A 14,000-nucleotide genomic window follows, 5' to 3' on the forward strand; every position below is an offset into this window, starting at 1 on the left:
GATAGCTGTCTAGACTATGGGCTACTTGAGTGACTGTCAGTGACTGACATAACAATAGAAAAACTGCTGAGGCATAACCAAATTTAGGAATTGCACCTTGTGTATTCTACTATTCTTACTCTCCCCGATTTATTTTTGGGGGCCGCCATTTCCCATCCCTGGCCCACAGTACATGACCAAAGCGCAGCACAGTCCGAAGGTTCGAAGTCAGAAGGAGGAGATTTTTCTCCAATATCGGGGCGGGGTCTTGTGACTCAACACTAACTTCCTCATAGACAGTAGAGCCGGTGAACTCTGTCACTCTTCAGCATTGTACAGTTAGAGGTCTGAGTAGGCTGCAGTGGAAGAGGAACGGGAAAAGTTGTACAGTATAGTAATCTGCCCACTGGAGTAGCGACCGGTATACCGGCTGCAATTCTCATCATTTGAATGTCTGGTGACACAACGCGAGAGGTGGGCTTCGAATGTCAAGTCGCAAAGGTGCATTCAACAGCAGATATAACGTCGGGTAAGCGCAATCACCCATTCTACCTTCAAGAATGAATTGCAAACTTTTCGCCATCCTATCGCCACTATTCTTGGGTAGGCCTACGTAAAATCTAGAGTAGGCCTACACACACGTTTCTTATTCTTTGGTTTTCATCAAAGAATCCATGTGCATTCTTTATTTTTAATAATTCGTTTGTGCTATTTTGAATCCCATTCATTACGCATTTTTAGCCTGACGTCAGTAATGTAGGCCTAATGTGCATTTATTGAAGTAAATACTTTTTAATTTGAATTTTTCAGTTTTTAACTTTTAATTTGCAAGGTGAGGTAAAGGTAAATTCAGCAGTGCTCCGGGATTATGAATGAATGAATGAATGATACAGTAATGCGCATAATCCATGTCAGGACAGGAAGAAAGGATCATCAGACAATTTAGAAATAGCCTACTTTGTAGCAGTTTTGTTCATATTATACTACTGGCACTAAGTAACCTGAGAACAACTGGAAATTGAGACTAGACTATACTTAAATGTTAGCTTTCTGCTGGGCAATGCAACAAAGGGAGTTATTAAGTAATGCCATAACAGCATGTAGGCTTTTGTTTTCAAGTGTCAAGCATAAGAGCCTCATAGAATGGGATCTTTTGACGAATGATATGTCAATTTCAATATGAAATTTCTACTTTTCACATTTCTAAAGCAACAACCGGTCAGTAGACGACTCCAAATATCTCCTTTTATAAGTATAGTAGGAAAGGTGACCTAGTAGTGCATGTGGTGCACTATGTAGGGAATAGGGTGCCATTTGAGACAGAGCCATGGAATACTTATCACCACTATTCCCTCTGTTTTCACTGGCTTTCGTGCTACCTGTTGAACCTTGAGGCTGTCATCAAGACTAGCATGCCTGGGGCATCCTGGCACTGATGCAGGTAGGTAGCTGAGTAGTTCCCTCCTCATTGACTCGGTGGTCAGTCCCCAAGGCTGAGCAGTTCTCAGTGGCAAGAGGAAATGAGATGTGGCCATGTGTTTGGGATGGGTATGTCGCTGTGTTTTGAGTTATGTGAATTTTCATAGTTGCATAGTACTGTAAATGCTAGCCATATTTAGGGTTGAACTTTCCCCAAATTCCCTGGTTTTCCTGAAATCCTGGTTAGAAAACATCTGGAATCAGTATGGAATAAGCAGGAAAACCTGGGAATTTTGCATCCCTAGTCATGTTGCTGTCTCATCTGTTGCCGTTTCACACATGTTACATTGGGCGAGAAAGGGAAGATAAATCATACCCTTAAAATAGCTGTGTTACCACGCTTACTGTGGGTTCCAGACCGACTAGGTAAGGCGCCTGCCTATGCAGTTGGTTCTCCCTTCCATGCTTCCTGCCTCCTGCCCCACCTGGGACATCTTTAGAGATCCCTGTTTTTCTACACTCAAAAGACTACAATAGCCACAAGGCTGTTGACAACCAAAGCAACCATTATTGCAGTTGTTTAGCAGTTAACCCACTTCTTGTAGTTTGTTTCAAGTAATAATTTTATTTTCAAGTGGAGCACACTTATTAACATATAAAATAATGTCATTCAAATAAGTTGACTCACAAACATAAGTATACCTGGATGCATATGTATCAACTTTAAAATAGGGTGTGCTTTGTTTGGGCAAATGGCTAGGTTCCAAGATGGTGCAGCAGTCGGATGTCTGTTTTGTCTTGTCCCGTGTATATATCGTTTTCTTCGTATGTATTTTTATTCTCAATATCCATCTACGGATTGAAAGAGGGTGGTAACTAATTCCATCAGCGGCATCATTTAGGTTGGCCCCTAGGTATACTTAGGGACCAACCTAAGTTTGGCTATGAACCGAGCGTGAACCAGCAAAGTTCCCCCATTTGTTGTTGCGTCACCTCGCCTTAGCTGAGGAGCGCACCCTTAACCTCTCTCACTAAAGTGTCAGAGGTCTGACAAACTACAGTGTTCTTTAAAGGAGCTCCTCTTCTGGGTGTGTTGATACAGTATAACAGATGCCCAATCTAATTTATAAATCGGCACCATTCCAATTACACTATATATACAAAAGTATGTGGACACCCCTTCAAATTAGTGGATTCGGCTATTTCAGCCACACCCATTGCTGACAGGTGTGTAAAATCGAGCACACTGCCATGCAATCTCCATAGACAAACATTGGCAGTAAAATGGCCTTACTGTAGAGCTCATTGACTTTCAATGTGGCGCTGTCGTAGAATGCCCCCTTTCCAACAAGTCAGTTTGTCAAATTTCTGCCCTGCTAGTGCAGCCCCGGTCAACTGTAAGTGCTGTTATTGTGAAGTGGAAACGTCTAGGTGCAACAACGGCTCAGCCCCGAAGTGGTAGGCCATACAAGCTCACAGAACGGGACCACCGAGTGCTGAAGCGCTTAATGCATAAGAATCGCCTGTCCTCAGTTGTGACACTCACTACAGAGTTCCACACTGCCTCTGGAAGCAAAGCCAGCACAATAACTGTTCGTCGGGAGCTTCATGAAATGGGTTTCCATGGTTGAGCAGCCTCACACTAGCCTAAGATCACCATGCGCAATGCCAAGCGTCAGCTGGAGTGGTGTAAAGCTCGCCGCCATTGGACTCAGGAGCTGTGGAAATGCGTTCTCTGGAGTGATGAATCACACTTCACCATCTACCAGAAGTACGCTACCTGTCCCAATGCAGATGTTTACTGTAAAGTTAAGTGGGAGAGGAGTAATGGTCTGCGGCTGTTTTTCATGGTTCGGGCTTGGCCGCTTAGTTCCAATGAAGGGAAATCTTCAGGCTACAGTATACAACGGCATTCTAGATGATTCTGTACTTCCAACTTTGTGGCAACAGTTTGGGGAAGGCCCTTTCCGGTTTCAGCATGACAATGCCTCCGTTCACAAAGCGAGGTCCATACAGAAATGGTTTGTTGAGATTGGTGTGGAAGAACTTGACTGGCCTGCACAGAGCCCTGACCTAAACCCATCAAACACCTTTGGGATGAATTGGAATGCTGATTGCGAGCCAGGCCTAATCGCCCAACATCAATGCCCAACCTCACTAATGATCTTAAGGTTGAATGGAAGCAAGTCCCCCCCAGCAATGTTCCAAATTCTAGTGGAAAGCCTTCCCAGAAGAGTGGAGGCTGTAATAGCAGCAAAAGGGGGGCCAGCTCCATATTAATGCCCATGGTTTTGGAATGAGATGTTTGAAGAGCATGTGTCCACATACCTTTTGGTATTGTAGTGTATGTCTTCATAAATGATTTTAAATACGACAATAAGCTTGATTCATAAACAAGGATGGAAGTAAGTGTCTTACCACTAAATCTTACGCATAAACCTTAGATTTAATAGATCAAATACAAAGCTTGTTTCATAAACATGGATAGAAATAATAGTACTCGTTGATCTATATTAAATTACATTTGATTTATGAAATTAGATTGGATGGGAATTAGATTACTTTCTACATTGATGCTCTTCTTTTTTCCGTAGCATCACATTGTCACTTATGAAAGTCAGAAGGTCAAAGATCATACCCCCAAAGACATGCTTACCTCTCACCGTTACCAATATGGGGATATGATATTTGACCCCCTCTAGGGCCTTATTAATTCAGTGCTGCGGAGAACACGGACGGAATCACAGAATCAAGACATTAAAACGTAACTCAACAATATTAAAACATTTATTGAACATAGGATATCAACTAAGTGGATTGAATGGACGTATTAGAAAATGCGTTAATATGCCAAAGATTATCATAAGTCCTGAACAAAATGCATCAGTAATTCATATTTTCCCGTAAACTTTCTGAAGCGGCACAGGAATCCCCTTACCTGAATTTGCGCATTTGTCTACCACTTTGTGTAGCCATTAGCCATGATGCTAATGTAAGACAACTTCTTCTGGTAGATGGAAAGGTTCCCAAAAACCTTCTCAATTAAATGTTAACTACAAAGTAGCCTATGCCTACCTGGCAGAATGATATGATTGTTTGTATCAATCCAGTGGCCATTTTGTTTTGCGAAATCCGCAACCGCATCATGAGCATTACAGTAACATCACTAACCAAATGGTCTCAGGATGGTGCAACGTTAAATTAAAGGGTAACTACACCCACAGTGTCTTTAGATTTTTCCAGACCTTAAAACTGGTCTCCTGATGTGGTTTAAGCATGGTTGTGGACTTAGAACAACCAAACCTGAAAAAGAAGGGAAAAACAGAAACATGAGGGGGGGGACTAACAGAATCAGGCATAAGATTTGACTGATTTGTAACTCCAAAAGACAGAAACTCCAGTTATTTGTTGATTGCTAGGCATACAAATAAGATCATTTGTTGATGCTTTTGAACAGCTCTTGGCAGAATGCATTGCTTGACTGCCGTGAGGGTGATTGGCACCATATCGTTCGCAAACTGCAGCACCCCAACGATTCGTTCTCGAGTTCGAATTTGTTGCGCAAAGGCTGTGTGTATGTTTTGGTTCTGCAAATCTGTGTCCATCATAACATTCCATAATAAATGAATTGCATACATTTTTCCACCATGTGATCAATTATCAGTTCTATAAATGTATTACTTTTTTTGTGTGTATTTCACCCCCCTTTTCTCCCCTATTTTGTGATATCCCGTTGCGATCCAATTATGATCTTGTCTCATCACTGCAGCTCCCCAACAGGCTTGGGAGAGGCAAAGGTCGAGTCATGCGTCCTCCGTAACATGACCTGCCAAACCGCACTTCTTAACATGCGCCCGCTTAACCCAGAAGCCAGCTGCACCAATGTGTCGGAGGAAACACCGTTCAACTGATGACCGAAGTCAGCCTGCAGGCGCCCAGCCCGCCACAAGGAGTTGCTAGAGCGCGATGAGCCAAGTAAAGTCCCCCTAACCCAGACGACGCTGGGTCAATTGTGCGCCGCCCCATGGGACTCTCGGTCACGGCCGGGGTTGTGACACAGCCTGGGATCGAACCCGGGTCTGTCGCGACACTCAGGAGGCCCATGTATTTTCTTCTTTATGCGACAATCTTTTTCCCTGCGCACATATATGACAGACAGCTGTTGGTCGGAGCACGGCCACTGAGCCGTATTTCATTTGAGCTGTTTTATCCATTTTGATGTAAAATAAACAATTTTTTTGCTTACAATATAGCTCATTATTTGAATGATTTATTTTAGAAATATATTGCTCATCTTTATCAAGGGTGTCAGTCATTTCTGACCCTATATGGACAGTGGTAGTTCAGCTCAAAGCCATGTACCGCCGTCAACTTTGAAATAAAACCGCTCTTCCTCTCACTTGTACACCACAACTGGGGTGGCAGGTAGCCTAGTGGTTAGAGTGTTGGGCCAGTAACCGAAAGGTTGCTGGATCAAATCCCTGAGGTAAACATCTGTCGTTCTGCCCCTGAACTAGGCAGTTAATCCACTGTTCCCCGGTAGGCCGTGATTATAAATAAGAATTTGTTCTTGACTGACATGTCTAGTTAAATAAAGGTTGAGTAAAAAATAAACTCAACTTCCTCCTATGAAGAGCTGTGTGATCTGTAGTGTCCTGCTGTGCCAACAAGGCCAGTCTGTTGGTTTTACAGTCACTTTTTTTTTTCGGAGGGCAATAGAAGCCAACATCCTTTATGCAATATGTAGTGTCTGGCATTCCTGCCTTGACCCAGCTTATGGCGTATATAATGTGTTTTGCCTCTCTCTCGCTCTTCTTTTCTCTCTATGGCATTTTAAGCGACCACGGTCACATTCTTTGGAGGTCTCTGTGTTTTGCTGAAGGTTAGTAGTGCTTTGTTTTGGAGTGGTGTCATGTTTAAACTTCAGTGGGACCATAATGACTTGTAATCAAATGTATTGGTCACATACACATATTTTGCAGACGTTATTGCGGGTGTAGTGAATTGCTAGTGGATGGGTTTGGGGGCTGACGGTTTCTAGCCCATAGTACAATGATGACGGACAACCCACAGTCAAGTGCTTGCAGGTCGCTAAAGACTACAATGTTGAATTGTTTCTCCAACTCTGTTGAGGAAGGTTCCAGTCGTTGTTACTTTTTGCGGTCTGCTTGCTGTCTATTTGCTGACTCTCAAACACTCTTAAGGGGAATTGTTATTGTGGTCTGTGAGATATTGGTTAAGCTACCGAGGCAATAAGAAAACAGCTAGTTTTACAGAGAAAAAACAAACATAATAAAGGTATTGAGCACACAAGTGGTCCTGAAATGGACATGTCAAGCATTACCTACAAAGCAGGCTTTTCTTTCTGTATTCTGTATCCTATATCCTCAACCCCCATTTCCCTCGTCCTCCTGCCTTCCTCTGGTAGCCAGACTAGCCACTAACCAGGCACCCTTCAATTGAGTGTGGGGCTGCGTGGCAGGCAGCTGGAGTGTGTTTGGCCTGTCTGTGAATGGGGGGGGTGACCTCATGTTTCCTGCGTGAGTGGGGGTGGGTGTCCAGGTGCTGCAGTGTTATTGTGAGGGGGCACGGCTTCCTCCAGCGGCTGCTTTGTTGGTAAATGACTGAAATATGATCCTGAGAGTTTGACCCTCTGCGGGAGTCAGCGTAGGTGCTCCCTGTTCTGCTGTCTCTTCTCCTCTCTTGTCTCTCTCTGCTATAAAGGTTATTTATGCCATATGTCGTTCTCTTCCATATGTTGTTGTTCACTTCTCCCCTCACCTCTTTCTATCATAAATGTTTATTTTGTCCCTCCTATGAATGACATCAAGTAATCCTTCATCTCTACCCGATCTTGTCAATGCATGTTGTTAAAGAGTTTGGCTATTCCAATAACATTTTGTGAGAAAGCCCTGTCCACTCTCCTAGCTGCGGTTGGAACTGCATGACGTCAGCTCCAGCTCCATAGTTCTCGTGACGAAGCAGATGTTTAGGTGCACGATTCCTGTCGGGTCATCACCCCCCCCAGTCATGTATCCGGCTCTTGTGAGTCAGCCATGACTGGTTCCCTGGCCGCGCCCAGGCCTCTCCGGTAGGAGGATGTTGTCTACTGCAAGACTATGAGAAGTATAGCTATTGAGATATTGAAAGGCGTGTAATCATAATTAGTCCCCTCCTTCCACAAAACAATCATGTGACATAGCAAGATTTTATCCTGTATTTTAAGCCTCATCCAAAAATAAGAATTAGACAAATGAAAGCAATTGGCTGAGGATGATGCTGGACCATCTGACCCACAAACAAAAAAATCTGGGCATATCACATGACTGCGCAAAACACATGGCCCTAGTCATGACGTGAGATTGGCTGTCTAGATAGTATCAACACCTTCCCTTGTGATTTAATGTTATCCTGTTTGAAATTGTTCATCATTTTAATGGCACGTCTATAGTGTGGTAACCTGCCATCTCAGTTGAACTGTTGTGAAACAACGTGAGGACAGTGTTCAGTCTGGCTTAGGCAGTCTGATGGTTGATTTCATCTTCTGGCATGCATGACGATCCCCCTCGCCTAAACTTGCAACACTGTTAGATAATGTGCCCTAGAACACTGGCAGGGCACACCACAGTGCCTAGTCAGTTATAAACATCACTCTCATTCCCCATTTTCCAATAAATGGAGGCCGTGAATATATATGTATTTATATATTTTTCCTACAGCAAACATGCCTCCAAAACCAACAAGCAAAGTCACATCAAGCCGTAACTCATAGGATGGGCCTAAATGATTAACAGAGGCACTTGGGGGGGGTGTAATGTCATCCAATAATCTATACAGCGTGGTAGGGTGTGTAATTTTGTCTTGCAACACACCTGAGAGAGACACCATGTGTACAGGCCTCTTTGCAACTGTTTACTCTGCAGCCCTATGTCCTCCATTGACGTGGGAGTGTATATGTTACACAGATATATTCGCCATGCAGTAACTTAAACGTCCCTTTCGTAGCTGTCCCCTGTTACTTTGTCAACTCCCAAAAGCATTTATTTCGAGGACCGTGACCTGCCAGAAACCTACTGGCTGACAACAAAATGAAATGAATAACAATGAGGAGGAAGGGTGACGTTTTAGCGAGAAATCCATTGATCAATCAAACGCATCAGCCCAAACCTTTTTCTGTTTGCTTTCTTCTAATGGTAGTAATACATGGGTTATGTATAGCGTCTTTCAAGACCCAAGACGCTTCTGCTCCGTGAACTTAAAGGCGGCTGCCAAAAAACCCACATCTGTGGGACAGACTGTCCTGAAGGATCACCCGCCCGTGATAAGCATGTTGTTTCTCTTGTCGTCTTTCAGTAATCTCATTCTCTGCTAGATTTACACCTCCCATAATGTATGTGACAGAAGTCATTGTTCATCTGGAGTGTCATGGATTTTTGTCTTCTCCTTTTTTGGGTTGCTCTCACTCACCAAGCACATGGCCTAATTGGCCATCACTTTGAGGCATTGTGGCTTGCTCTGATCCCCACCACAGAGTGATTCTCAACAGCCCTGAACAAGGCCCAGCACTGTTGCTAATGCTAACGATACAACCAGAGAGCATTAGAGGGCCTGACATCTTTCCACCACAGCATGCTCACAAGGCTTTCTCATAACAGTGATGTCCTGGCGTAGCAATCCTTGTTTGTTCCAACATGCCATCAACACCACTGCAGTGGCTTTGTCTTTTATATGGCTCGGCTACCCACCTCGCCCCAGCACTCGCGCGCTCACACACTGAGCTAAGTGCCAAGGCCGGTGTATTAGGCTTGATTGCCTCCCACCACATCTGCAAGAAATTAAACCAAATGACTGTGACATCGCCACAGATGTGGAATAATCGGAGGTGTGTTTGTGTGTGTGTGCATTTCCTTGAATTTGTGTGTGTGTTTGGATGTATGTGGAGTGGACCCCTTTTTGTTCAGATACTGAACCCTGTACCATAAGTTGTTACTCAGCGCATCATCTTTTCTGAAGACGCTGTGTGAAGTGTGTACGTGCGCAAATTCCTCAACCCAAGTTATGGATTGGCTCACCCTAGCCGACCCTGGACGGACCCGTCTTGCATGGATGTTACTTGTACAGATTAGATATGTGTTTTCTCCTCTGTTAAATTCATATGGCTATTTTGTTTATTTGGAGCACAGCTGCGAGTGAGTGTGTTCCCCTCTCTGAGTAAACACAGGCAAATCTCTGCTCCGCCTGATGGAACTGGTGGGCCATCAAGAATGTGACTCCTTATCCGGGTATCTTCAGTAGCCGCCTCTCTCCTTTTCTCCCGCGCTCCCTCTTTTCTCTTCCCATCTCCGTCGTCGAATAGACAGTTGAGTTCTCTCTCCAGAGGAGGCAGGCTTAGACTAGGCCAGACCGACCTGCCACATTCACACATTCCGATAAAGGTGTGAGTGCATGTCACTCCGTGGACCATAAATCGAAGTGGATATGATAAGTTGCCCAAGTCCAACATAAACATAGGGGAGTGTTTACTTGGCAGCACCATGGGTACATGATGGCGCTAATGTGCAAGAGTCAAAGGCAGAGTAGGAGGGGGGAGGCTGTTCCCATCACAATGCCTTGTACTTGCAGGAGCCATAAATGGGAGAAAGTGTCCTTGGCTTGGATATAAAAGAACACCAGCTCCTGGTTGATGAGGAGAGGAAGACGGAGGTGATTTACGACAGGACGAGCAATGGCGAGCCACTGCCAGGGATGTTGAATGAAGGGCTGCAGAGAGGAGATGGAGAGAGGAGTGGCCCAAGAGGAACACCGTTAATGCTCGAAGGAACATCTGTCAGTGGCCTGTCACAGCTTGGCTTAATCTGAGATTACTACAAGTCCCTACTGTTTAGATGGCGTTCAGTCCATACTAATGCTATTGACTCTCGCTTGTAATGAATGGCTTGTGTTAGGCACTAGGCCGGAGATATTCCACTCCCTTTTTTGCTGCATGTTAAAGGTAGACTCCGTAATATGGCGTAGATGCAGAAAATAAACATTGCAGTGGGTACATTTCTGCATCTCTCATCTCTATCTGCAGTGCTGCACATGGCAACGTAATTTAGCGGTGTCTACCTTTTTAATTCAACAGAGCGGAAGAGAACAAAAATATAAACGCAACATGCAACAATTTCAAACATTTTCCCGTGTTTCGGCTCATATTAGGAAATCAATCAATTGAAATAAATTCATTAGGTCCTAATCTATGGATTTCACCATCCATGCACGTTGCCATCTCCATTTTGACTAATTTAACGGGGGTTGCCAGATTACCTCTCTACTCTCCACTGAGACGGAGTCAAAGCTACACATTCTCAACGCATTCCCCCATTCCTCTCGAGCAACGTCTGGCAAACATTATTAGTAGTTTGTTCTCTACTTTTTGATATACTTTAGCAATTTTTGCACTTCAAGTTGAGTAGGAGACCTAGGCATCAAACAACCACATCCAAAGCAAGTGCAAAGGAAATTAAATCAATGAGTAGAACGGGAGAGCGCCAGACTGCTTGGAAAGCAGTACAGCATAGGGCCAATGACACCAACACCATGACTAAACCCCGAAAATATTTCAACCCCCCCCTCGGCTGCCCTCATCCCCCCCGCCTGCTTCCTTGAAGAAGCTGGTAGATGGAGACCCGTATTCAAATTTTGTGATCGCCGAAAACAGTGGCACTCCACTGGTCAAAAACTGGTTGAATCAACGTGGTTTCCACATTTCAACCCCCCAAAACATCAATGTGATGTCGTTGAATCAACATGGACAAGTGATTGGATTTTGAAAAAAGTCATCAACGTACGGGCGTTTCATCTTCTTTCACCCATTTAAAAAAAATAATATCTAAATCCAATGACATGGTGACACTTTTGAATTCACAAAAGTTTATAACTCAACCAAATGTCAGTTCAACGTCTAGCTTTGATTTTACATCTGTGCCCAGTGGCACTATGATGTTAGAGGACTTTCGGTCTTCTTATGTCTGCATATAGATGATAAGGATCATAGGTCAGACCACGTCATACTTCTCTGTTGAACGCAGAGATAATTTGTGTATGCTGTATATGTGTGGTCCTACACGTTCTTGTGTGTGTGTGTGGGTGCCAGCTTTTTAACCTTTACAGTGTAGCCAGATTGAATGGTGTTTACTGTAGAGTGCCGTGGGGTGCCCTTTTATGTCACCATCTGTGGTTGACTGTGATGCTGTGCAAGCTAGCATCCCACTAATCAGGGCTGTGCAGTAGATCTCGTTAATTTACACCTTGTGTGACAAACATGTACTTTTAGTTGATCGATGGAGACGCCAGGTTTAGTCAGAGCAGTGGCTAAACCTGGGCTAAACCTGGAGCCTTTGCCTACACACTACAGGTTTAGTCAGAGCCGTGACTAAACCTGGTGCCTTTGCCTACACACTACAGGTTTAGTCAGAGCCGTGACTAAACCTGGTGCCTTTGCCTACACACTACAGGTTTAGTCAGAGCCGTGACTAAACCTGGTGCCTTTGCCTACACACTTTGTCTGTCTGCCAGGTTTCTGTCTTTTCCCGTTTCACTGCTAAAGTCATTTTCCTGTTCTTACTAGTGTTGCACGGTATACCGAAACTTCGGGACTTTTTCGTACTAGAACATGAAAAACGGTTCGGTACTAGAACTTGTTACTTTCGGTACTTCTGTGAAATCTCACGTCGTCTACTGATTGGGAGAGGATCAAGTCTGTCCTACGGCGCAGCCGATGTCCCCTCATAGCGCGAGCGCACCGTTCCTGCTCCACTACTCATTGCTAGCTCTAGCCTGTCCTGAGGAACCACTGCACTTACTGGGAGTCTTGGCTACATCATGTTAGCGCCACACTTAGGCTGCCCAGAAGTTAACACACTTGAATAATGCAACACGGCATGTTGAAACTGTTAATTACTGTTCGCAAAACAAGTTCATTACAGGCTAGAACACTTTACAATGAAAGATATTGGTAGCTTCCAGCTTTGTAGGCTAACTTTCCTTGCTAGTTCACAGCTGACGCTAACATCAATACACTACCGTAGTACCTCAAAACATAACGAAATAATAAAAACATATTGTTGAAATCCAAAGCTGATAGTCACAAAAACTTTATTCATTCCCTTCGTCTCCCCTGACTCGCATATCTCCCAGTCAAGATCATCCTTGCCCCATCCTTGAACTGACTGTGTGTGAATAAGCACTCACTTTTGTGAAATAACATACTGCTTCTTCTATGCAAATGTTGTTTATCAGTATAATAAACTCAGTCCCAAATGGAAAGGAAACTGTTTTTCATCTGTAGCCCCATGAAATCAGTCAATACAAGCTCAATAACACAATGCATGCACACACTTCTACTGAATATTCATTCACCGGTATTGTGAATAGGCCTAGGTTACATCTTGATTTACCCTGTTCATCAGTAGATTTACCATACAAATAAATCAATACCGTAGTTGGATTGGTAAAAAAGAAAGTCAAATTGATTGTATGAATGATTCATTATAATGCCTACATTTCAAAATTCAAACATTTTCTTCAAATGTAATGACATTGAAGTAAAAAGATCTGTCTGGATCAAGTGCTATTCTGTGACGTTGTTTTTTGCCGTTGTATCGCTTTGGTATCAAATATTGTCATGTTATCGCGTATCGTGATACCAACCTGGTACTGGTATCGAAGTAAAAATTCTGGTATCATGTCAACACTACTTCTTACTCTGTTTAATCTGTTCTTAAGTCCTAGTCTTGAGGTTTCACCTATACTGTTTCCTATAGCCTACCGTCTCCTAAAGAAGAGACATGTATAGGACCAGAGTAAAAGAGGGAGTTGAGAAAGAGCGGTGGAGATTGTGGATGATAGATTGCGAGAGATTAGACATGTCTGATTGGGACTCGACGTAATTCAACTCCCCTATCTGTGTTTACCGAAACACCTGTGCTTGCTTACGGTGTCTCTATTTATTTAACCAAAGTGCTGGGTGGACTTTGCAGTTTATCACTTTGCAGTGAATTAGGCGGAGAAGACGAATAGTGTTTTGCATGGCTGCATGATAAAGAGATCCCATGTGACACAGCGAGATAAGGGAGTGTGACGGATTGTGGCTCTCCTCTGGTAAAGTCGAAACTGGATTTCTTAGATTGGGCTCTCCTTCAAGCGCTGTTGAACACTACAATAGTCAAGTCCAAGAAAAACTCCCTGCCCATTCGCACCAAGGTATATCTGCTATTTTTGATAATGATTATGATAATTAAGAGGTGTCTACTGAGCATCTACTTATAACAACCTGCCACTCCCCAAATATCTTCTATGACAAGGAAGCAATGACCTGCCCTTGACCTGGCTACTACTAGTTCTGACTCCTTTTCATCAGCAGTGGAGGCAGAAGAAGTGTGCGACCAGAGTGAATGAGCATGGAGAATGTGCCTGCATTGCAAAGTCCAGCAGATAGTGCACCTTTATAGAATAAGGAGTTTCATCTCAGGGCCCATGAGCTACCATCTTTCATGCACAACTATGAACGTGGTCCAGGTTCTCAGGTTGGAGAAGGGCAGAGAGATGGAGAGGTAAGGGGA

The 14,000-nt window shown here is 43.8% G+C and overlaps 1 protein-coding gene across 1 annotated transcript in view; it reads left to right on the top strand.

The window, feature by feature from the left end:
- Window positions 1-257: 257 nt before the first annotated feature.
- The window catches only part of fhl3a (four and a half LIM domains 3a), a 43,068-nt gene continuing 29,325 nt past the window's right edge, over window positions 258-14,000 (top strand). Inside the window, exon 1 of the mRNA XM_024414952.2 lies at window positions 258-508. Coding sequence (XP_024270720.1) covers window positions 430-508 — 79 coding nt within the window. The 5' untranslated portion in view covers window positions 258-429. The remainder of the gene's footprint in view (window positions 509-14,000) is intronic.

The sequence above is a fragment of the Oncorhynchus tshawytscha genome, linkage group LG03, assembly GCF_018296145.1.
Source record: "Oncorhynchus tshawytscha isolate Ot180627B linkage group LG03, Otsh_v2.0, whole genome shotgun sequence".
NCBI lineage: Eukaryota > Metazoa > Chordata > Actinopteri > Salmoniformes > Salmonidae > Oncorhynchus > Oncorhynchus tshawytscha.